The 27062-nt window shown below is 34.9% G+C and overlaps 1 protein-coding gene across 1 annotated transcript in view; it reads right to left on the reverse strand.

The window, feature by feature from the left end:
- The window catches only part of LOC126970950 (nephrin-like), a 122090-nt gene extending 97277 nt beyond the window's left edge, over window positions 1–24813 (reverse strand). The window contains exon 1 of the mRNA XM_050817096.1: window positions 24669–24813. Within this exon, the coding sequence (XP_050673053.1) occupies window positions 24669–24777 (109 nt within the window). The 5' untranslated portion in view covers window positions 24778–24813. The remainder of the gene's footprint in view (window positions 1–24668) is intronic.
- Window positions 24814–27062: the final 2249 nt, after the last annotated feature.

Consider the following 27062-nt stretch of genomic DNA (forward strand, 5'->3'; position numbering starts at 1 on the left):
ATAATGTTTAAATCTTTCACGATGTTTTATTTATTATACGCGCCACACTCACACACATTTTTTAATGAGTGTTTTAGATATTTTTTAAACCTGTTAGTGAAACTCCCTGCACGTTACTTAAAATGCTGAGCGAAATCGCAATTGCGCTCGTCACTTTTAGAAATAAGATGTTAAGCCTCATTAGCTCTGTAATTTCACTAAGTACTTTTAAACTGCTTATCGGGAGAAAAAGACGCCACTGCCAACGTATGCGATACGTGGACAAATGTTGAATTAACGAACATTGAAAATTTTTTGATGAAGGCGTTACTTTGCGGAAATCCATAATTATCCAAATGATTTGAGTTTTCTTTAGTTTTAATTCGGCCAGTATTTTTGTCTTTAAACAATTCGATACGTGTTTCGACTCTACACAAGGCATCCTTAGCACGTGTTGACTCGCCAAAATCTGTCACGAGACTCTATTGGCGGAATTAACACTAAAGAAAACTCAAATAATTTGGTTAACGAACATTATTTATTGCACTAAAAATATTAATTATAATTTTTACGTAGGGGCTATTCTGCTTAAGAGATTGTCGTTCGGCAAGTAACTGAGGGTGAGGTTAGCATGGTGACAGAGACACGGTTCAAATTGTAAAGCTGCGATTTAAACTTTGTACACGAACCCTGTTGAACTTTGGAGAACTGTACCGCAACTTACTTATCTGGATCGGGAACTGTTGAGGCTCCATCTTTTATTTGTTAATACTTTAGTTCTTAAAGCAACTTGTGTCATATCAGTCTTAATATTGTCATAATTGTCAACATAAGTTGTTGCTAGTAGTGATTACAATCGATCATTCTGCCCAGCGACAAAACTAGAGATTAATTACCAATGCCAATGTAATGTAACGTAATCTCTAGCTCGTCAGCTAAGTCGTAACTACTGGTATGCCGATTTTGTTTAAATTTTTCAAAATTGGCATCTATTTTAGCCGTAACAGAGCGACCAGATCGAGGTGTATTTTTGACACCAAAATTCCTGGATTAGATCAATTTTGTTCCAGATACTAACAGTGGATTAGATACATTAAAGTCATAAACAGAACAAATACCAACACATCAAAATATATCCACATAATTTTAGGCTATAAGCACGAAGAAAATGACTGTAGGTACCTATTGTATAAATGATACCTCTGTCGTGAGACATCCCCTCCCAACTTGGTGCGTGACATGGTGTTCGACTAGACTACAAAATGAATCTCATCGAACATACAGACGCAATCACAAGTAGTGCAAACAAGCAATTGATATTTATTAATGAGCTTGTGTTTTATTTAACGATGTCGACTGCATTAAAATACTATACTTTACATATGTTCGAAGTTCAATAGAATACTATATTCATTGGTTCCCTGTTATAAAATACACTTCATTTTTTTTATGAAATTAAGGGACAAGACGAGCAGGACGTTCAGCTGATGGTATTTTACACATTACTAGCCATCCCTGCGCATTACAATGCAGTGCCGCTCAGGATTCTTGAAAAACACACAAATTCTGAGCGGCAATAAAATAGCGCTCGTTAACCCGAGTCCTAAGATATTAAGTCTCATTTGCCCAATAATTTCACTAGCTACCGCGCACTTCAGACCAAAAAAAACACTTTAGAAAATAGAAGAACACAATACGATATCGTTTAGCTTCACCACATAATATTAACGAATAAAGTACTGCAATGTACTACTTGCAAAGGGCAAAGGTATCATTTGCAATACCACCGTATAAAACATTATTTCAAATACTAAATTTAAGAACTAATTCTGCTCGAAACTCAGTTCTATGCCGTATTACGCACGTTCGTTCACGAAAATCGTCACCTTTTTGCTCTTAATAGTGATTTTCGTAATTATAACACTAGAAATAAGGGATTGCTTATAACTAATTCTAGTAGGCTTCATAAGATACATAATAGCTTTAAGGGTATACACTTCTATAATAAAGTCCCAGCCACTGTTCAGGCATTATCTATAAATAAATTTAAGTGTTTTATAAAAAAATGGCTCTGTCGTAAACCCTATTACTCCACTGCTGAATATCTAAATGATCGGACAGCCTGGGACTAGATTGTGATTATTTTATAGCGATAGAAATGACTGTACAATATTGTATATTTTTAATTAAAAGAGCGCAAAAAAAGAATGCTAGGAGAGTTTCTTGCACCGCTTCTTCTCTCTCAGAGCGCCATTTGTTTCCGAAACGGTAGTAGTATCTAGTAGTTATTAGAAATGACATCAAAAATAATTCTAAAGGAATCAATTTTGAGAAAATAAATACATTTAATGCCATTTACGCAAACAAATCGTAATGACTATTCTATCTTAGATCTATTTCATTTCTCACAATTTAAAACTAAAATCTAAATTAAATGTATACAGACACACTACACAGGAGAAGTTTTACCTTCTATTGTAATTTTAATAACACTTTTAGCCATATTATTAACTGCAAAAAAGATGTAAATACTACGTAATAAGAGGCGGGATTGCCTAAGTCAAAATTAAAATTTAGTTTAGTATGAAATGTGCAGTGATTTATGTAAAGTAAGTGTGAAATAGTAGTAATTACAGTATGGCGATTGGCGACGAATTATAATCAGGCTAAGTTTCGGTGGGTTTCGGCTATCTCCGTTTCTTACAAGATTATAGTCGTCATGTGTCAATCTATCAATGGCTTCACGTTTCATGCAATGCTTTGAGTGGTCTTTATATTGCTATAATGCAATCCAGTTTCCAAAGACATATTCCCTTTTTTATGCGTAATCTTTTAGTTTTTTAAAATATATTTTGTAAGATTATTACAATGCATCTACTTTTTAATTAAACATCTGATGAGTTTATGGTACGGCAGTTATGACTCCATTCCTCTGGCAGACTAAAAGTGAAACTTGGCGATGCGTAGAGACGGCGCTTCATGTGAACCGTACGACCGTTTGTCCTACCATAAAAATCCTTGATAAACAACGATTGATTTTATTCCTTTGCACTCATCTCTAGAATCTTTGGCGAGTAACTATAAATTAAATCAGTTAAGCTAAATTGCGAAGTACAAGAATTACTTACAATCATTAATTTAATAAGTAAACTTTGAGTTTGCCTCTGTTAGAATTAAACACTTGCTCTAGAAAACCTCACAGGAGATTTGAACCAGGTCAATGTATTATTGGGGCACTCGTTTACTCGTTGGGCTTTTAATTATACAGGTTTCTGTGTTAAAACACAGCACTACTTTATTTCATTGCATAGAAAATACAGTCGTTAGGGATGACCTAAAATTTTTCAATGGTTTTCGATTTAACTTAAATATAATATATTACATGGGGCACACTAAAAATTTTGCACTTCTAGCTAATCGGAACTATTTGATTTTCGAATGTTATATTTTTGAGAAACGTTGCAACCTTCTTAGTAATAAAAAAAAACAATAATTTGTCAATTGTCTTTTATCACACATCAAAGTCTACGTACGCAACGAAAATGGAATTACGTCGAAAAGATTTTAGAGCGATGATTTTTTATGATTTTAAAAGTTCTCTCTCTCCGCTAGACTGTACCGCTTGGGAAATGTGTTTGGGAGAGAAGCACCTTGCTTGAGCACTATGAGGCGATAGTTTGCTGAATATGAGAGAGGTCGGGTTTCTCTACATGACGAATTTCGTGAAGGGTGGCCGGCAACGAAAATAATGTGGCTACCGCTAAGCGGCTAGTTTAAGAAAACCCGCGGATTACCTATGAGATAATTCGAGGACTATTGGGGATTGGTATGAGCCAAATTCAGAAAAATTTTCACGAAGAATTGTAAGGTCAGAAACTTTGTTGTCGTTGGATCCCTCATGAACTGACAGCGGAGCAGAAGCCGACTCGCGTGGAATGGTGCTCACAGATGCTAATGAAGTACGACTACGGACATTCTTATGCTATTTATGACATTGTCGCAGGAGACGAAACATGGATTTATTGTTTTCAACCCGAAAAAAAACAGCACCCTGTGATTTCTGTATTTTCCCCAAAATCAAAGATTTGATGAGAGGTTTCACTTTTACCAATTCCGAATAGGCAGTGATAGCGTTCAATCAGCACGTAGACAACATGGCTTCGAATCTGTGGTCCTCCCGTTTTAAAAAATGGTACAATCGCATGAAAAAATGTTTAAAATGTAAAAAAAAAATTGTACTGCAGAAAATAGCTGTTCGGGCAATTTATGGTATGGGACCAAGGGAGTCGCTTAGATTAAATTTAAAGATTTTAAAATTAGGACTGTTTCTAACCAATATATATAGGAAAATTAAGTATATTATGTTCATAAAAATGGCCACAAATTTCAAAAGGTAAATGAGAAACATAATATTAATACTAGAAACAAAAATAAACTGTTAATGCCCACTTCTAGGCTAAGTAAATTCGACTAGTCATTTATTAAGTATTGAGAACATAATGAAAAGAAACAAAAATAAACTGTTAATGCCCACTTCTAGGCTAAGTAAATTCGACTAGTCATTTATTAAGTATTTAGAACATAATGAAAATGTCCCTCAACAAGTTCAAAGCCTATATTAAACATAAACTTATAGAAAAATCGTATTACAATTTTAAGGACTATTTAGATGATAAGAAAGCTTGGGTATGAATTACTCTAAAAGATTTGAGCTTTAATTACCCTTAATTAAATATAATAATATTTATAATTATGAATTATTATACTATAAGCAAAATGGTCAAATTGTAAGTAGAGGTGTTTAGTGAGTATTGTTGAATATATCTACATGAACATTCTTTCTTTTGTTATTTGGTTAAGTTCTAGTGATATATATAATCTATATATATAAAAGAAAGTCGTGTTAGTTACACTTTATATAACTCAAGAACGGCTTTACCGATACGGCTGAAAATTGGTGACTAGGTAACTTAGAGCCAGGAGACGGACATAGGATATAATAAGTCATAAAATATCAAAAAAATTACGAAAAAATATTATTATAAAAAAAATATTTTCTGATACCTTTTGTATGGATTGACATTTTGATGACATCTCGAGAATAGAAAGAATTCAATAAAGTTTTTTGTTAGTTTCACACTACATAAGTTATAAAATACAACTGACAGTGCACGTCATGTTATTCAAGTTGACCGGTTGGTGTGTTTGTTTCCAGTTTCTATAAGCTTATTGTGCCGATATTATCATTAACAATGTCACGACCAAGACGATTAAATTATTCCCGACAAAGAAGTAATGCAACTAGGATTCGAAATATGCGAATGAAAGGACTGAAGAAGAACAAGAAATGGCAGGTGAAAAGACGCCCGTAAAACGGATCGGCTGGCAATACGATATCGTCCAGTAAAACCTCTGAGATCAACAACTTATAGATAATTTTCGACGCACAAGAAGAAGTTTATGAAGTACTGATTTGAATCGAGCAGCGTTTCGATACGATTGCAGTACTTATACTGTACTGTACTGCTTACATACTAGCTTTCGCATTGGGCCGATGGACGTTGTTTGCGAGTATTCTGCGGAAAAACGCAAGAATTGTGCTGCCATGTTCTAGAAAACACTCAAAAATATAATGTTTGTTTCCAAATGACCTCATTTGGGGCAGACATCTACGAACGAGGATATAATCCGACATTCCAGGTATTTATTTATTTACATACTTACACACAATACAGTAAAAGAATATACATACGTACTATACTATATATATAATTCTAAATTAGTGTTTATAAATCAGTAATACGGGTTTTGCCTTTGATATTGTAGATATAAGGACAGATTCACCATCGTATTGGATCACTGCAACCTCTCGAAGAGCTTAAATTTTTACAATTATACTTCATGGGCAACATGGACAAATAACTTGATCGATGTCAAGAGATCAATGCAGCAATGATAATAGCAATTCTTCAGATCTGCAGCAACTACTTAATGAACATTTTGCATGACGAGTTAGCCCGCAAATCTTTAATTTCCGATCCGTCTCGCATTCGCCCTGACCATTCAAATCTTAAGGCCAATCCTTAAAAGTTTGTGCTATGAATCAAGACAATCCATTTCCGAAGTTCAATCTATATATAAGAGATTTCCACGTATATAATCACCCATCACGATATCTCTGGAACCACTAGAGCTAAAGACTTGAACTTTGGTAGGAATATTCTTTTCACCGAGTAGAGGTCAGCTAAGAATTTTCGGATTTTCCAAAATTCCATCCGCAAGAGTTTATTTTATTATGGACAGAACAACGTCTGTCAGGTCAGCTAGTACCATATAAAATGCTCACAGAATACCTTTATTTATTTCCGGTGTGTGTGGATGATGCAGCTACTGTACTCAATAACTTTTGCTTTGTATTAATTTACATTTACTTTTTTGACTTACTCGTGTAACGCATTGACTATTTGACGTATGAGTATGTTTGTAAAGACATATTATATTGTAATTTAAATCATTTATAAAACCATGAAAATGTAAAAGAGTGGCAATGAGTTTCTTGCTACTGCTTCTCAGTAGCCCTTTACGATGTAGAGGTAGATTAAATAAGAAAAAATATTTTTTTGACATTCATAAGTGTGACCTACAATAACAAATAAAGTTATTTTGATTTGATTTGATTTGAAAAAGAATTTACAAAATCGGTTCACCCAGTCGAAAATTCTGAGGTATCAAACATAAAAAAAAACACACCGAAGAATTGAGAACCTCCTCCTTTTTTTAAGTCGGTTAATAATTTAAAAGTCAATCTTACTAATCTTCCTATTTGTTAATGCATCTTTTGACTAATATTTAAACATAATTATCTAGCTCTACTAACCGGAACGCACATAGCCTCCAGTGTACGAAATACCAGGAACTAAATAAACTAACTCATATAGCTAAGTAGCGAACTAAAATATTCATTAAACAGAAGCAGAATGTTTGTTACGAACATTATTATATATCAAACAATTGAATACACAATTCAATAATCGGTCTTGCTTTGCCATCATCCAATGTATTCCGGCGATCTTTACTCTGGTAAGTAAAATACGTATGTCCATCTGGCGGGGAGTCTACCAAGACTGCGTCTTCCGGTACGTGGTCGCCATTCAAGAACTTTACTGCCCCAACTACCATCTGTCCGTCGAACTATATGCCCTGCCCACTGCCATTTCAGTTTCGCAGTCATTTGGACTATGTCGGTTACTTTGGTTCTCCTACGGATCTCCTCAATTCAAATTCGATCTCGCAAGGAAACTGCATAGCTCTCTCCATTGCCCTTTGAGCGACCATGAGCTTTCTCATCAGGCCCATAGTAAGCGATCCCGTCTGCGTACCGTAATTCATCACTGGCAACACACACTGGTTGAAAACCTTCGTCTTCAGACACTGTGGTATTTGGGACGAGAAGATCTTACGGAGCTTCCCGAACGCTGCCCATCCGAGTTGGATTCGACGAATGACCTCTTTCGCGTAATTGGACCTGCCGAACTGGATTGTCCGAGGTACGTACTCGTCGACAATTTCGAGAGTAGAGTTCCCAATTGTTATGGGAGTAGGTGCGACATGGACATTTGACATGATTTTCGTGTTATCTATGTTCATTTTGAGACCTTCTCCTTGGGAAGCTGTATAGGCCATCGAACATATGGCTTTAGTCTTAAATGGTCGCTGCCATGATAACGATATCGTCTGCGAATCAAATGTGAGTGATGTATTCACCGTTGATATAAATATCAAAAAAAATATATAAATATCAACGGTGAATGCATCATTTTAGTGCAGTCCGTTTTAGTGCAGAAACTTTAAGACATCTTCTTCCAACGCAGCAGTGAACAGCTTGGGCGATATGACATCCCTTGTCTGACTCCCCGCTGCAGTCGGATAGTCTTCGAGATCTCATCCTGGAGACGGACTGACATGGTGGTGTTTCCATACAAACACTTGAACGCTTCGATAAATCGGTAATCAATGTGGCACCTCTGGAGAGACTGAAGTACCGCCCTGGAAATTAAAATTATTATGGGTCTCAAATCGACATAAAAACTATTCGTTCTCTCAAGTTAGGCTAAACTGCACTCCATGAAGTAATATCCCAGTTATAGAAGTTCATTAGTATATGAGTTCACTGGAAACAAACATCAGGACACTGGATTTATATTAAATACCAGCTGACCCTAGCAGATTTCGTACTGCCTCAATCGATAAATAAAAGACCTAAACTTTTGTATAAAATAAACTTAAAAACACAAAAGGAATCCTTTTTTTATTAAAACAAATAAAAAGAAATGCTCGGTATGAATGAAATTTTATTATTATTTTCGATTATTATTTACAATTTATTATTCCACATGATGTTGCTCACTTACAAAACAGAGTTTTCCTGAAATACTGGCTATTTATAAGATTTTAATTTGATATTGACAGACACACACAGTTATGATACAGTCTGTTGATAAATTTAAAGCTTTCTGATAAACTATATTTTTTGCGGTTAGGTTCAAAAATTTGATTTTTTGACAAAACTTAAGATTTGTCAATCTAGATAAAAATAATCTGATTGATAGTTAACAACTGTTAATGTGTTAGTTAATCTACCTAATACTATAGTTATACGAAAATATGTTTATTTTGACCTCCCGAGAAAGTTAGAAAGATATAAAAATTCTAATTATTTATTCATTTTAAACTATTATTAAAGTGAAACTTTTATTATATCGTCTCAAACTTTTTCGTCTGTGTGTTGCATATCGCGTGACGGTCGGGCGGCGCCTATACCTCGCAGCAGCTATGACCGTGTAGTGTATAGACCATTACCCATTTTTGCCAGTGCTCCACGCTATTTTGTTTGTTTTTAACCAGGGCTAAGACATCGAATTCATTGTAAATATTAGTATATATATTAGACTTAGTATACTTTTATTATTTCCCATTATCATTCCAATTTTCCAAGTATAAAATTAAGATTGATAAACCGATTTTTATACCCATAATGGAATATTATTCCAAAAATTTTTAGTTAAATGTCTATAATCTGAAAAAAAGTTTCACTTTTACCGTGGTTTCATAAAACCACACAATCCTTTTTTTTATTTGATTTCTGAACGACGGGGGGCCTTATCAAAGGAAAATCAAAGTTGTAATTTTTATTTAATTCCGAGTATTCATATTTATTCAACGTTTTAAACCTTCTCTGGACTTCCACAAATAGTTCAAGACCTATATTAGGCAAACCGGTCCAGCCGTTCTAAAGTTTTACCGAGACTATCGAACAGCCATAGATTTTTATATGTATAGATATTTACTTATTACTAACAAAACTACGGATTCTCGCATCACCTTATTCAGTTACATAAATTTATACTATAATGTTTGAAATAAAAATATCAATAAGTTAACATTATTATTATTATTTAAACCAAACATCTATCAATATTTCGCCGAATACGCAGCATACGATTTTCCTTAGTCGGAACGTAACTTTATCACAATCGGGACTGGACCATTCAATCTGTGCTACAAGATCTGAATATAATATTTTTTATGTAAGATTGCTTTGAACCTGTTCTTGTTTTGTTACGATATGGCTAATGGCCACGTTTTAAAACTGACCAAAATAATTTTTAATATAATAATATATTTCTAGATTATAAAATAGATTGGTTTATTTTTGCAATTGAAAAATTTTCAGATTAACTTTCAAAAATTTAAAACTTTACTAAACGTTCGCTAATTCTGGTGTTCCAATAATGATTGAGTGTTCGTTAAATATTAACCCCCTTATTCATAATGGTCCGTTAACTTTAAACAGCCGCTTAGGAGTGTTTTCTCTTATTCTGACTTAGGTCAATAGAAGAAGACAGAGTGAGAATTAGAAATGCTTTAAGTTAGCAGACTATTATGAATAAGAGGGAAAATATTTTAATTTGTAAGAAATTCTTTTTTTTTTTTCATTTTAAAGTAATAATGCGAAACTATTATTTTATTTCTTTATACTTAACTTTTACTTATGTTTCATTAAAAAATCTGACATAGTTTACCATTATTACACTCTTTTTATTAGAATTACCTGAATATATGTTTGTTTGTAACCGACTCATTTGGGCGCCATTTTAAACGGCCAGATTTCGTTCAAACTTCGTAGATTTATAGAGGACCGATGACAATATATTAATATGCACAAACCATAATTTGCCAAATAAGATTTTTGTTAATTCATATAATATTTTCATCTATCGTCGATAAGGCAGGAATTGATGTTCAGTTTAAATTATTGTAATTTACAATGTCTTTTCATTCAAAGCGTGTTTGTTAGTTTTTTTTATTATTAGATTATATTATATTGAAACCAGTGGGAGGCTCCTTTGCACAGGATGCCGGCTAGATTATGGGTACCAACGGCGCCTATTTCTGCCGTGATGCAGTAATGTGTAAGCATTACTGTGTTTCGGTCTGAAGGGCGCCGTAGCTAGTCAAATTACTATGCAAATGAGACTTAACATCTTATGTCTCAAGGTGAAGAGCGCAGTTGTAGTGGTATTCAGAATTTTTGTGGTTTTTCAAGAATCCTGAGCGGCACTGCATTGTAATGGGCAGCGCGTATCAGTTACCACCAGCAGAACGTCCTGCTCATTTTGTCCCTACTATTAACAATTAATTGAAGTCGATTGTAATTTCAAATCTCAATAATAGTATTGGGTGGAGACCGTATCCTTAAAGATGATTATTTAAGTTCAGAAGTCCCGCTGTATCCGGCCACTCATTACCATATTTATCAGGGTGAGGCGGCAGTGACAGAAGCGGCACTCGAGGACATTTGTCATTTACATAGAAAATTGGTTATCTTTTATGTGAACGTGAAAAATATCCGGCTTTTGAATACTGCTAACTTCTATTGTTAGAAGTTTGGAATTGTCTTGTTTGTGTTCAAACTGAAGTAGGGTGAAGCAATGAATTTAAAGTGTCCAAGTGCGTTTGAGATGTTATTTTGTTATGCTTCTAGCTTAAATCGCTTTTCAATAACAAAGACATTAGATAAGAAGCACATATTGAAGTAAATAAATAACTTTTTCATTTCTCATACTGGAAAAGTAATGTTGTTTTGATCTGATTGTTGGGTGGAAAATGCTGCTTCCGCCATAGAGAGGTAAAAAACTCATACAAATTACTTCCCACCTAAGGGCCGGAATGAACTTTGAAAATAGAACTGCTGTCAGCTGTGATGAGTTTTATGTCAAAAAACTAATTTAAGAAAAAAAATGCGGCCATGTGACTTTCTAAACAGCCAGTGTGAACTTCTTTGAGCGATAAGCCGCAACAATTACGCACTGAGTTCCATATTTGAAATTTAAAAAGTCGACGTAAATTGTCCTAATTTGACAATTCATTTTAAATAGGTACTACTAATATTATATACATTATCGTATAATATTATATATATTATCAATAAATAGTTTATATAAACAACTAGTTTTATTTTCCTCATATTCGAAATGAAAAGTAGAGTGTTAAACAGGTGTAAAAGAATCAATTCCTACTCGGACTATAGCCGACCTCGCTGCGCTCGGGCGTCTAAATACCTCGAGAATTGATTCTTTCGACCCTCGTTTAACAATCTACTAATATGATTCCAATTAATGTTATCAAATGAGGAATGGTTTATTTGTTAGAAGTTGATGCTACCGTCCTTCTATTTGTAGAAATCATTTGCTCAAAAGTCACTGTTATTAATGGAGTGATTTCTTTAATGTTGAGTCATTTATCTATACTAATATTATAAAGCTGCAGTGTTTGTTTGTTTGTTTGAACGCGCTAATCTCTGGTACTACTGGTCCGATTTGAATGATTCTTTCAGTGTTGGGTAGTCCATTTATCGAGGAAGGCTATAGGTTTTTTCAAAATAAGGGATCCGTAATAAAATTATTATTTTGTAACACAAGGTAAAAACCCGAAAACCTATTTTTGTGTGCGCTGCAAAAACTATTGACAATAGAACAAAATGATGTACAGGCTATAATATAGGCAATATTTTATTACTTATAAAACTATCTCGTGAATTATACTTTATATGGCAAAACAACGTTTGCCGGGTCAGCTAGTACGTCTATATAGACTGTGACAGCTGTGAAAACGTCGAACAAAATTGAGGTTGACAGTTAAACTCTATTTTGTGCAATTCACGCACACAGTGACAAGCAAATCGTGAGAGTAAGTCGTAGCTTGTAACGCACACTAAAGTAATAAACCTGGCCTGTTTTCATCGGTTGTCTAACAGCAAGAGACTCTACCTAGACGTAATAAATTATCTGAGTCTTTTATTTTCAGATTTAATCAATAGCTTAAATAATAATTCAGATTTAAGACCACACAGCAGAAGTGAAAACTTTATATATAAACGAGGCTAATTAATATAGACTCCATAAATTGTTGGATTTTAGTCCAATGAATCAATAAATACTTAATTTATTGCATTTCTCAAACATATTGTTCGATGGCGCTGAAACGTAACTCTTAAAACAACAACATCAGTAAGGCTAAGTTATCAGAATAACAAAAAACACAGACAATTGAGTACTAAGAATATGATATTATAAACTGAAACTACAGATTTGCAAAGATAGGGAAAATATCAAAAAATTAACCTCAATCAATATGTCTCGTCACATAAAAACACCACACCAGCCGACGTCTGTCATATTGACACTGATTGACATCAAAGTGACAGCTTACGTAAGAAACCAAGAGAACCCCTCTAAAGGTAGCGTTCAGAATTTATACTTGATGTGGGTTGAGTTGCTAACAGGATAAAAAAAATCGATTAGAAGCAACTAGGTCAAACGGTCCTTTCAAAATACACTCTTCTCTTAAATTATAACAATGACTACAAAACTGTCTGAGGAAATATAAATGATATTAAGTATGGTTAAACAAGAGATGAAAATCAAATTGGTTCTATAACTGATGCCATAATACAGCGAATTATGGAAAAATTGGTGGTATAAATTTACCAATAGTAGAATAAATAAAAAATCAGAAATTAGTTATTGATAATTTACAATAGGAAGAACATATTATAATTGTTCATAACGAAACGGAAAATATACGCATATCTTAAAAAATAAAATTTCTAACTATACTATAAATAGTTATTTCTTTAAACATCCCATACAAATACGGAGAAACATACAGGAAATACATAAAAACGTCCACTTACATAGGAGAGGATTTCTTTCAATGCTTATTAAAAGTTGCTTTTAATATTTCAAAAGCCCATAGAGCTACAATAAAGAATTGATAGAAGAAAAAAAAATATTTAATACAGAAAACCGAATCATTTTAAAACCCTGGTCAGCTCAACATCATCAGAATAACTTTCCTAACAAGACTATGGGAAAAATACAACATACCACCGAAACTACATAGATTTTATCCATTCAATGCTATTTGGTCAATAAAACCCTAGGATGTGTATTCTAAGTGAAGTACATGCATCAATCCACGCACATTGTCAATAAATAAAGGTATTCTGCGAGCATTTTATTTACGTATATAAAGTACATGTAACTAACTATAAATATATTAAATAATTTTAATTTTAAAAATATGAAGCAGAGTATATTATAATAGGGCTCATTCACGAGCACGACGTATAGACCAGCTATCCCCTCGAACATATACCTAGTCTTGCCATAAATACTGAAACAAAGAAAACAACATCTTTTGCATATAACATTTATCACTTTTACACTTTATTAGTTTAATACATAAATATAAAACAATTTAGAATATAAAAAGCTTGATGTGGTATCCATTGGCTGCAATAAAGTCCTTTAAACGCTGAGTCCAGTAATCAAAAGAAGCACGCACTCTTTCCATGGAAAAATGCTCTACTGCTAAACGTAAGGATTGTTTAAGGGACTCCAAATTATCATGGCGTTTAGAGCAAGCCGTATACTCTAAAACTCACACATAAATCATAATCCAGTGGATTAAGATTGGGACTAGATGATGGCCAATCTTCAGCTCTGATGAAGTGAAAACGTTCGTTTCCAACCAAGACTGTGCAGACCGACCTTTCTGACCCGGCGCAGTCTAGTCCAGTCTCGCTGGAAGGCCCATTCTTGGTTATGGAACATGGTGTCGTAAAGGGGCTACCTTCTCAAGAATGGTAACTTGATACACTTGTTCCGATGTAGCTGCAAACCATAACTGAAATCGGATAGTGCCCACATTGCACTCTGTCGACTAATTGGGACGCTACCTTAGAGCTTTGAGCATAAATACGGTCATTTCGTTTCTTAAAATGTTGCTCAAGTGTTAAAATTTTCTCATCCGTAAACAAAATTTTTCTGTGGCCTCCGTTGGGTACCCCTTCAGTAGTTGTTTACATTTTACCTTTAATCTTCTTTAAATTATCAGGTAATGACCAGTACGTCTCTTATTGGCTACAAGTCCTAAGTCATCTTTTAAAATACGCAACATGGTTCTAGGTGCAATCTTCATCTTCCGAGATGAAATCTTTTGCTTTCAGACAGCATTTCTTCGAATTCTTTGCCTTTCTTGTTTGACCACCTTTGTGGTACGAACACTACGTGAACGGCCAGATCTTTTTCTGTCACAAGCAAAGGAGGTCGCATTGTACATAGTTACATTAATAGTAATAGCCCTGTACACACACATTTTTCTAATACCAAGCGTATGGAGACTTTTAAAAATTGCATTTCGCTCCATACCTACTTTGTGTAATGCAATCACAGCGATTCGGTTCTCTCTATCTCCCCACTCCATTTTAATATCTCAAAATATTGTACAATGTATTGGCGCCAAACTGAGAAAACTCAATGAATAATCATATCAAAATGACAGATTCTAAATTGAAATGTAATATTTTCTTTTTTATTGTAACAGTATTTATGGCCAGACTTAGTATATAAAGAATAAAAAAAGCAATGACATTTAAGCAAGCATGACAATGCCTGTCAAAAAAACTTACAACAATAAGAATGTCTATCTACATTTTAAGTAATATTCACTTAATAATATTTAATGTACTCGCCATTTGCCCACTTTGTTTAAATTTGCAAATAATTCATAATAAATGTAATATTTTTACCAAGAGGAATTAAAAGCTCTAACACTTTAGGGCAATTCATCAACCCAAGCTTTCTTTTCATTAAAATAATCCTTTAGATTAAACACTTTTGAGGATTTAAACGCGTGTGATTGTAACTGTGTTTTTACATTAGAGTTTCGTAAAAATTAAATTTTTATTATTATTTAGTTAACCCTTTTTTTGACCTTTCCAGATAACATTTTTACCGAAAATCTAATGTAAAACATAGTTACAATTACACGCGTTTTAACCCTTTAAGGCGAAGAGTAAGCAGAAAACACGCAAACATGGTGTTTTAGACAAGTTTTGTGGTGAAAGTATAGAATTTTGAGCTATGAACACTACTTAATCCTGTTACACATATCCTTAAGTCTTATTTGTAGGTTGCTAATGCTTGCTGTTGGTTATAGTTAACACTGTCGAGCATTTTTGCACTACCACATTTCTTTGAAGTTAAACAAGTTTTTTGGCATGGCGTGACGCATTTTTTTGGTACTTCTCTCAGAAAAGTTATTCCTATAGCTTGTACTTTTTGTGTGGGTTCATTTATTTAGATTAGAAGTGAATAACGAGGATTGTAAGCATATAAACTGTTTTCCACACAAGAATTTTGAAAATATTGGCTTTGTTACATAGATGGCGGGCCGGCAGCCGTGAACTCATATCGCTCAAGGTCGCTGGCATTTAGTGTCGCCTTAAAAGTAGTTTTATTTAAATGTGTAACACTCGCGTTAATCAATGAAAATGATAGTATTTTCTTTCCTTAACCCTTTAAATTATAGTTTGGTTTTTCTATGATTATTCGTTTAATATAGGTTACTTGTTAGACATTACCATTGTTTTCAGGAAAATTATTTTATAGATGGCTTAGCCTACATACGTGGGCATTTACAGTTTATATTTGCTTCTTCTTCTTCTGTTTATATTTGGAAAGTTACTGGCATTTTTATATAATCAAATATGTACTACGGTAATAAATTTAAGATCTTGAAATCTAGATCTTAGTGACTCTCTTGGTCCTATAATATATATACCCCGAAAAGAGCTTTTCTGCAGCATTAAATAAAAAGCATAAATATTAGCATCATTACCTATTATTATTTCATATGCCAAATTGCAGTGAAAGTAACTATAATAGTCATTAATTAAATAGTAATTTTGCAGTCTCGATGTCTTATTTCTTTAAGTGATCACCGCCGCCCACAATGTCTTGCAACACCCGAGAAATCACAGGAGCGTTGCCGGCCTTGAAGGGAGGTGGACGCGCTTTATTTGAAGGTACCCATGTTGTATCTTCTTACTTTTTAGTGCATATTATAAATATGTCAATAATAGTTAAAATAACTGGTGATGAGTTCAACGAACTTGTGGTGGAAACAGGTATACCTGTTTCCAAAATTGTTGCAACTTCGCAATCCAATGCTACTAATTGGATGTCTAAGCTTAGAATAAATTCAGATATTTTATGTGTGACACATCCAGCTTCACTTAAGAGCTATTTTTCTCGAATATTAGTAACGTTTAAATCTTTTGTCTAATATTGGTGAAATTAAATTTATTTATTGTGTCGACTACATTATAGATTTTAAATTTGTGGTAGTGTCTTTTATTCGGCTGATTTAAATAAGCATGCAAAACGTTTACTAAATATTTAAAAAATCCTTAACACTATAAAATTTTTTGTCAAGTAACCATTAAAACAGGAGTCCAGTAAATCGTTTCTGTGGTAAGATTCTTATTTCTAGATGTAGATGATTAAATAATTTTATACACATTGCGTAGCTACTATTGAGATATAATGTTGTTCTGGGACAGTGGTCATAAACCAGTCTATTCGGTAATCTGGTGGAACGAGGATTCAATTGAATGGCCCTTTTAAATAAATGATTATTTTGTTTTACAAATTTACACGCGTCAAATATTGGGCAATATCAAAATATATAACTTTTTAAATAAATCTTTACATGAATAGGTCAGAAAAAAAGCCGAAGTGCTAAGTACTAATAATATCATCCAGCTGCAAAGTTCCGAACCTCTTTCTTATTATAACTTGCTACTCGTATACAAGAGCCACTGTGGAACTTTCCGGGTCTCGTCAGGTTACATTAAGAAACCTAGTATAGCAAACTCATATTCGCCGGCAATGTATTTTGTTTTAGCAATTTGTTTGAGTAGTTGAAATGTTATTATTTAGCAAAATAATTGAAAACGTTTGGTTAGTTTTTTTTTTTAATTTAAAGGGGCACTTACCTGTAATATGACACTCCATCCATTTTTAGTTTGGATATGCTGTTAATTGGATAGTTTTTCACTGAACACTTTTTTTAATGGAATATGAGGACAAAGGAGCGTCCTGGTGTTAAATGATCACCACTGCCCACATTCTCTTGCAACACCGGAGGAATCACAGGAGCGTTGCCGGCCTTTAAGGAGGGTGGATGCGCTTTGTTTGAAGGTACCTATGTCGTATCGTCCCGGAAACACCGCAAAAGGAAGCTCATTCCACAGCTTTGTGGTACGTGTGAGAAAGCTCCTTGAAAACCGCACTGTGGAGATCACACATCCAGATGGTGGAGATGATATCCTATCTTGTGGCGTGTCGTGCGAAAGTGGAATTCGGCGGCAGGAATCAGGTAACAAAACTCTTTGGAACAATCCCCGTCATAAATGCGTAGTAGACACACAATGAAGCGACCTTGTCATTGCGTGACGTTGTATTCAAAGCGCGGTCAAAATACAACTGAACGATAACTATGCGTATAGACGCATAGCCAGCGTTTTGCTTCAGACAATTTTTAGAGTGATTATGAGTCTAGGTGTTCATTGTACGTCAATGCTTAACCATTTTGGTTTAGAGATTTATAAATTTAATTGACACAAATAAAGTTTGGAAAACAAAACTTTATGAACGATGCGGGATTCGAAGACACGACCTCCGGCGTTCCGTGCCGCTGCTCTCGGTGAGCAGGTTATCAACTGTAAAGTAGATACTTTTAACGGTAACAGAGTCCCAAGTTCATTAGTTTCTTCCCATCGCAAAAAATGTCAACATCCATTGTATCTATATACGTACAAACTCAGTAAATATATTACAGTATTATATACAGATGTGTTGGTAACTGTAGATGAAGCCACTGAGAGATGCCAATGAGAATTGAACAAAGCAAACAGAATTTTGTAACGAGGCGGTACTCGAACGGTTAGCTCAGTTGGTTAAAGCACCCCCACGGAACGCCGGAGGTCGTGGTTTCGAATCCCGCATCGTTCATAAAGTTTTGTTTTTCAAATTTTTTTGTGTATTAATCCTAGAAGTGAGGGTTATCACTTTAAAAACATAATATATTGTTTAAAGTTAAGTTAACGTTAAATGTAATAACAAAGATTATGCTAATTTAACGTGAAAACTTCAAATCCATTACTAAGTAGTATACTAAATTCATTCTACTAATTCGAACGGATATTATCTTTGACATATATAATCACTGTATAACCGGAGTATTTGGGGCAGTTTTTCTCACAGAACAGTTTTTACCTATCCTGTGGTTTTTCTCAAATTCCCATTTCGTTTTTATCTAATTCGATATTTGATTTACTATAACTGTACACTTTTGTTAGTTAGTTTATGATTATCAGAGGCTGACTAGATCGCTTTGCCGGAAACTGTTGGTTAGTATCACATATCACAAAAGCTACGGAGGCCGGGAACGCTACAATATGTTCAAAATTCTCAATTCTGTTGTATAAATAATGTTGTTACATATTTTGTTCCCTTGCGTTCGGACAAGACTTACACCGGGTACTTATTTTATGAAGTTGTCGTGTTGTTCCACGGCTATTTGTTTTTTTTATGAGAAAAATTACGAGATGAGTAAGACGTTCATGTCATGGTACGTGATACGCCCTGCCCATTGCAATCTAGAGGCGCACAGAATTCTTGATGAAAAAAAAATGTGGCAATCCGGTAATGCTGACAAAAGCGATAACTTGAACTTAAAGTGTGCAGGAAATATTTTAAAAATATTTTTTATTCATTTTTATTAACTAGGTACCTCTAAAAAAATTAAATCGTAATTTTCATTTAATGTGCTTTTGTAAATAATTGATATTATATGGCAAAGAAAAATTTTAATGAATTGCTTAAGACGTAAATATAAAAAATTTATATATGAAATTTAATAAATTGGTATTTCTCTAAAATAAATTCTAATGAAACTAATGAATTTTCATTCACAATTTTTCATCGTCATAGTTGATATATACATCGTATCCATCCATTGTATCTTTTTTTTACATATATATAAAAGAGGGGGCAAACGGGCAATATGGTCACGGGATAGGTGAGACGAGCGCCCATGGACATCCGCAACAACAGGTGTGTCAAGAAAATGCGTTACCGGCCTTTAAAGTGGGAGTATGCTTTTTTTTTGAAGGTCCCTTCATCGGTCCCGAAGTCGTATCTGTTCAGGAAAACCGCAGCCAACAAAGGGGACTATTTAGTTGTGAATGTACAAACTTGTGTCTTCTTGGGGTTGAATTGGACTAAATTTTGTCGGCTCCATTCTGAGACTTTGCAAAGCATAGTCTCGATTTCAGACACAAGTTTGTTCCGGTTCTCGTCGACGCTATCCCGGGACATGTTGGCATGGTCTGTGAAGGCACCCAGTGCTGCCGTCTGCATAGCAATGAATACTACTGATTGGCAGCATATCATTGATATGCAGAAGAAACAGTGTAGGGGATAGCACGCAGCCTTGCGGTTTAACAACCTTGATGCTCCGATCGGCCAAAAAGCTATCGACCCATTTGCACAACTTCTCGAAAAGCCCATAGGATGGCAGTTTCGCTATAAGCGCTTTATGCCACATCCGATCGAAGGCCTTCGCTATGTCCAAACTCACCGCCAACGCCTCTCCCTTCGACTCAACCGCTTGCACCCATTTATGGGTGAGGTATGCAAGAAGATCACCAGCTAAGCGACCCTGGTGGAAACCGTACTGGCACTCGCTGATTAGCTGGTGCTCCTCTAGGTATCCCAAGAGCTGGCGGTTGATGATCGACTTCATTACTTTGGAGCACTATCGAGGGAATGCCATCGGGCCCGCTCGATTTGTGAATGTCCAAGGTGAGAAGTGCCTTAAGCACGGCGCCATGCCGGATATTTACCTCCGGCTTGTAAGACTCGCACCGAGGAATATTCGGTGATGGTGCACCGAGGGTTATCCAGAGTCGAGTTGTACGTGAAGAGGGAGCCCAGGAGATCAGGTTTTTCTTTCGCTACATGGGCCAGCGAGTCATTGTCCTCGTGCAGTGGCGGAATGGCTGGCTGGCAGAAATATCCTTGTACAGCCTTGGCGAGCGACCAGAACGCACGAGTTCCCGAGAGAAATCTTGCAAGTCTCTCGCCAATTGTACCAATGTGCTTCGACTTCGCGTCAGCAATTCTTTTGAAGGACTTGGAGGCATGATTGTTGTGTTTTTTAAGTTCGCTGGAATTCACATTCTTAGATACCACCACATTGACCCAAACCTGATAGCACTTCTGCTTTCGGCGAGAGGCCATTTTGCAGAAGCGGTCAAACCATGTTTGGAACCTGCCAACGATGAGGATGGAATAAAGAGTTCCATACCTTGCAGCACCACATCAACAACAGCATCAGCAGATGTATCTGGATCACGCAGCGAAAAACAGATCTGCCTCCATGGATGCAAAAAAATACCGCATCTCGTCCCACTTTGCTGACGTTGCGTCAACTGCCAACAACAACGTGCCGGTTTCCAGTGGGGGAGTGGTATTTCACCGGGCGTATCGGCCCAATTCGGTTGTGTCCGTGAAGACCCAATATCTTCCCATCACAAAAAATTTCAACATCCATTGTATCTTTGTACGTACGAACACAATTTAAATAAATACTTGTATACAGACGCGTCGGTCACGCTAACAGAGTCACGAATTCATTCGTTTCTTCCCATCACAAGAAAAATTCTTCATTCATTTTATGTATGTACATAGAAACATAATATCTATACATACTTATATACTGACGTATCGGTAACGGTAACAGAGTCCCAAGTTTATTAGTTTCTTCCCATCACAAAAAATGTCAACATCCATTGTATCTATATACGTACAAACTCAGTAAATACATTACAGTATTATATACAGATGTGTTGGTAACGGTAACAGAGTCCCAAGTTCATTAGTTTCTTCCAATCATAAAAATGTTAACATCCATTGTATCTTCGTACATACAAACTCAGTAAATATATTACAGTATTATATACAGAAGTGTTGGTAATGGTAACAGAGTCCCAAGTTCATTAGTTTCTTCCAATCATAAAAAATGTCAACATCCATTGTATCTATGTACATAAAAACTCAGTAAATATATTACAGTATTATATACTGACGTGTCGGTAACGATAACAGAGTCCCAAGTTCGTTAATTCCTTCCAATCATAAAAAATGTCAACATCCATAGTATCTCTGTACGTACAAACGCAATTTATAATATACACACTTATATATAGACGTGTCGGTAATGGTAACAGAATCAAGTCAAGGTAAAATTCAAGATGCAACGTTATTGAAATCACATCATTAAATAAAGATATGAAACTAGTGAATGATTGTTAAATGGAACCACCATTAAGTATTGAATATGATATGGTTTACGAACTAAAAATTGATTTCACGACATTTTATTTGTGTAGTCGCACGTGATTCGCATTATTGCAAACTGTGTATGTATGTATGTATGTATTCATATGTATGTATTCATATCAAGTTTTTTTTTTTCATTTTTCCTTCCATTTGTCGGGCTAAGCCACAAAACAAAATAAACCAATTTTGATTAAAATTTCAAACAATTTTCGGATCACTGAAAGCGAGTGTGAATTTTAACAGCTCTCTTTCTCTCTTTAATACTCTTAAGTTTTATATTGTCTAAATAAATTTGAGAAACTTTCATGGAATTTAAGCATATTGTTACACTAATTACGAATATAACATTTTATGTAAATAATTGCGACATTACCGAATTCCTGATCATTTAGTACCGAAATGTGATACACAAAGAATATTATTGTTTCTATGGTTTCAACTGCAAAATTAATTAAAACTCATTATAATTAATGTAATGAGTAGGAAGCTCCATCATAAACATAATACCGATGCACATTTTGAAACAATATTGTATTATTGAAATAATTACAAGTAGCAGGTTTTATTGAACAGGATGATGTCCAAGTGGCGCTTTTAGTAATATGCAATCATTATTGTGTTTGAAAGGATATGGCAATTAAACGCTTTAATTTTATTTGTGTATTAATCCTAGAAGTGAGGGTTATCACTTTAAAAACATAACATATTGTTTAGATTTACAAGAGCGACATATCAAGTCAATTTCCTAATTTGCAAATATTGGGATTGAGTAGGTTATCAACTGTAAAGTAGATCCTGTAGATGAAGCCACTACCTGAGAGTTGAACAAAGTAAACAGAATATTGTAACGAGGCGGTACTCGAACGGTTAGCTCAGTTGGTTAGAGCACCGGCACGGAACGCCGGAGGTCGTGAGTTTGAATCCCGCATCGTTCATAAAATTTTGTTTTTCAAATTTTATTGTGAATTAAACGCTATTGAAATTGCTTGGTTAATGAACTTAACATCTTATGTACCAACATGACGAGCGCATTTGCCATGTCGCTCATTGTTTTATGTTCAATCAATTATCCTGAGTGGCAATACAATTGAATTTAATATACGTTCACTAAAATCGTCACCTTTTTGCTACAAAATATTCTCATTTTTATGAGATGTTATTGATTTGATTTTATCATTATTATAACGCAAGAAATAAGGGATTGCTTGTAACTAATTTTAGTATGCTTCATAAGATAAGTCCCACTGCTGCCTGCCACTGTTCAGGTATCTTTCTCACTCATTATCTATGAATAAATTTCAATGTTTTATTAAAAAAGGGTTGTGTGGTAAATCTTACTACTCCACAGCTAATATAAGCGATCAGACTGACACATTCACCCAGAAATTGCGGGGTGTTTTAGCGGAGTCAGATGGAGTGGAGTGGAGGGCATTTGGTGGGCCTGGCTGGTCACCAGGCCCACCAAATGCTCGCGGAGATGCGCATCTCGGGGCTTGGACGACTACGTCTCTGTCGATGATGGCCGAGTGGCAATCCAGTCGAAGATGGGTCAGAGAGGCGTTGGCTCAGTGTGGTTTAAGCAGACACCAGCAAAATCGTTGTCAGTTTTATCAATGCCAGGATAACAGTCCTTGAGACGAGACCAATGAGGTACTTTAAATGCCTGGCGTCGGGACACACTCGCGTCAAATGCACGAGCAATTTTGACTGCAGTGGACTTACGCTTACGCTGTGGTTAATTAGGGCACAAGGCGGTGGGATGCTCCTTCCTGTGCAAAGGAGCCTCCAACTGTTTGATGCTGATCTTAAATGTTTGTTAGCTTTTTTATCATATTATTAAACAAATTTAAGAGAAATTCCACAAAAGTTAAAATCACCATCATTAACTAACTATAACAACTATCAATCCGTCACAACCAACAATAGTTATTTTTCTAAGTAAAGCCATTTCGACTTCAGATCATGTATATCCAGTAAATTCTTACCTTTTGACTAGCAAACTTGCGGGTAACATAATAAAATGATTGCACGGTAACATGACGATTTAATTAAAGCCATAGAAAGTGATATAATTCATTTTCTCTTTAAATTTGGAATTCTTTTGATGTCTTTTCAATCACTACGAACGTTTCGGAAACGAATACCGCTTCAGAGAGGCGTTGAGACTCCATCTCTCTAAATATATAAATTAATATTCATTCACATAAAATAGTCAAAATCTCTTCATATAGTTGTAACTTGACTTCGTTTCATGAAAGAAATTTCTTTTAACGTATTATACTCATACTTAATTTATTTTTTCTGTTATTTATGAGGTATTATTTAAGTCAAAATGTTTCGTATGGCAAAAAACTCATTGCCACTGTCTTAAATCAACAATTAATTCATTATCCTATATTATATGATAAACTTTTGTTATTACACATATATGTAACGAAAGTATATTGAACATATACATAATTAATGCTTCTAAAAGCTTATGTAAACAAATTTCACATTATTTTATCGTCAAGTCTTAATTAGATGTGATAATACATATAAACACAATGTCTGGAGAATAAGAAACGAATTTTTAATGCAATTAGTTGAAAAATTGAAAGGATTTGTCCTTATTCTCAGTGTATTTTAAATGATCCAGTTGATTTTGACTAATTTCCAATTTAAAAACATATCGGTCTATTCAGCATCGCTGATGATGACTTGGTCATCTGAATATTACACCCAGTCACGTAATGCAGTTTTTGTTTAAAAATTTAGCCCCAAAAAAGGTTATAATTGTAATGAGTAAAAAAAGTCATACAGCTGATATAGTTCCTATTTGAAAAAAGTACATATAGATAGTATTTTAATGTATAGAAAGAATAATATGCTTACCCGGCTTATCAAGATCGCTCATAAACTGATCAGTCTCCACAAAGCATTCGCCCGCGGCCACCACGGCAAAGAATACCACTAAAGTCCACATGTGGTCAAATGAAAACATTCACAGTTACTAACAAAAACCGCACTAATATCTAACTCATCACTAAATATAAGAAAGTCATGCGTTATATTTGATTATCGAACGCGTGTCACTCCGACGCTGTACAGAATCACCACGAAAGTTGTAACACGTGTCGGTCAGTGTAAACAAATGTTGAAGTGATAAACACGTGTGAGCGACCCAGCTGCGCGCCGCGGACTGATCGGGAAATCATGACAACGCAACGGAAAAATTGGAAATGGAACGTTCGAAATTCAAATTAGGAATTTTAAAAATTAGTTTCTGTTTTGTTGCTCGTTGCCCAGATTGTCTAATGTCGCGGGGTGGATGTTATCTACGGCCGCGTGACAACAGACTTAAGACTGTCAATCTCTTTACTAAAAGCGGCTGCGAATATTTAATTAAAATGATTTCATCGATCGCTCTCTGTTTGACATTTATTAATACGAACAGCGTGTATTACTTGCTTTTATAAACGTATTGTTTTGGTGGCTACACTTAGGGTTGCCACCCGTAGTCTAAAGTAGAGTATTGTACACTATATCATGTAGGCTTACTCTATAATCTCTAACACTTATAGAGTATTGTAAAATACTCAATTTTACACATTGCTTAGTTGCTTACTATACTAGAGACTGTCGTGTAATACGTAGGTCACACTAAAAGTTTTTCGTAACTTAAAAAAAAGCAACATTTTATAACCAAAATATTATGTTTATTGCGATCGAACCATTTTTTAAAACAAGAGAACCACAGTTCTGAAAACATATTTTTTACGTGCTGATTGAACGCTATCACTGCCTCTTCGGAATTAGAAAAAGTGAGACCTCTCATCAAATTTTTGATTTTTGGGCAAATACAGAAATGTCAGGTGCTAGATCGGGGTTGTGTGCAGAATGGGTGACAAGTCGTACTTTTTCGGAAGCTAAAAATTACTTAGTTTTGTTGGCCGTTTGTGAAGAAGCGTTTTTATGATGTAGGAGAACGCGGCTTTTTGACCGTCTTTTGCGAACTTTTTTTAACACCCTGGGTAAACAAATGGTAGAATACCACTCGGCATTAACACTCTTTTGATCTTCAAGTGGAATTGTGCAGATGGGACCCGTAGCTGAGAAAAAAAAGAAAAACGACTATTTACTGTTAATATGTTGGTATCACCAGTTCCCCAAGCCACATTGGGACATTTCTCAACGCACCCATTAATGTCATTATATCATTGTCGTATCATAAGTTGTTTTGAGAAGTGTGGCATCATTTTTAAAAAATATAAAATAAATGATACTCTTTCTTGGAAGTCCGTACTTTTTATTTACCTTATTTGAAATTAGATATTATACTATATTTATTTTCATAAACTTTGGCAACCCTAGCTACAACCAACAATTTCGCGAATTCTGATTTCGTATATATATATTAATTTATATCGCATTTTATAGCGTCGATGACTCAATAGTTAGCACCGTTGACTCTTACCATGCTACCCCTGGTTCGACCTTCACCCTCCACGCACAATTAATGGTTTTAAAATTCATAATTATATATGCAAACTAGCGGACCCGACAGACGTTGTCCTTTACAAACGTGTTAAATTTGAAAATTCGATACAGACGTTAGGAGGAGATCACTAACATACGTAGTAGAATTATATGTCGACTTTAGTGAGAATCTAATCGAATCTCAAATTCATTGGAATACTCTAAAAAATCATCAAAGTCGGTCCAGCCATTTATGAAGTAGTTCAATTGTGAATCTAAACCATCCTTGAATCCACTTGAACACACATATAAAATTTCAGTCAAATCGGTCCAGCCGTTTTGGAGTTCACTGTCAACACACGTATAGAAGAATTATATATATATATATATAAAGATAAGACGTTTATAAGAAGGACAACGCTCTTGTGATACAACGAGGTGATACGACGTAGAAGGTTGTAGATGCCTTACATTATGCTCTGAAACAGAAAAGGAAGTTGGCTGGACATATAGCAAGATGTAGAGACAATAGATGGACCTCAGAGGCAACTATGTAGGAAGGGCCAATAGGAAAAAAGAGAAAAGGGCGTCCTAGGAAATGGTGTATAGAAGACATAAATGTAGCAGGAAACTTATGGCAAAAGATAGCAATGGAAAGAGAGGCATGGAACAAGCTAGAGATACCCAAGAAGGGTTTCCAATCAATAATGACGAAGACAGTTCATAACAACGCTTATTAATACCAATTAAATTCTTTTTTTTTCATATTTAATTTTATAAAATGTACTACTGTATTACAATGGATGGAAT

This window comes from Leptidea sinapis, chromosome 22, assembly GCF_905404315.1.
Source record: "Leptidea sinapis chromosome 22, ilLepSina1.1, whole genome shotgun sequence".
NCBI classification, from domain to species: Eukaryota; Metazoa; Arthropoda; class Insecta; order Lepidoptera; family Pieridae; genus Leptidea; species Leptidea sinapis.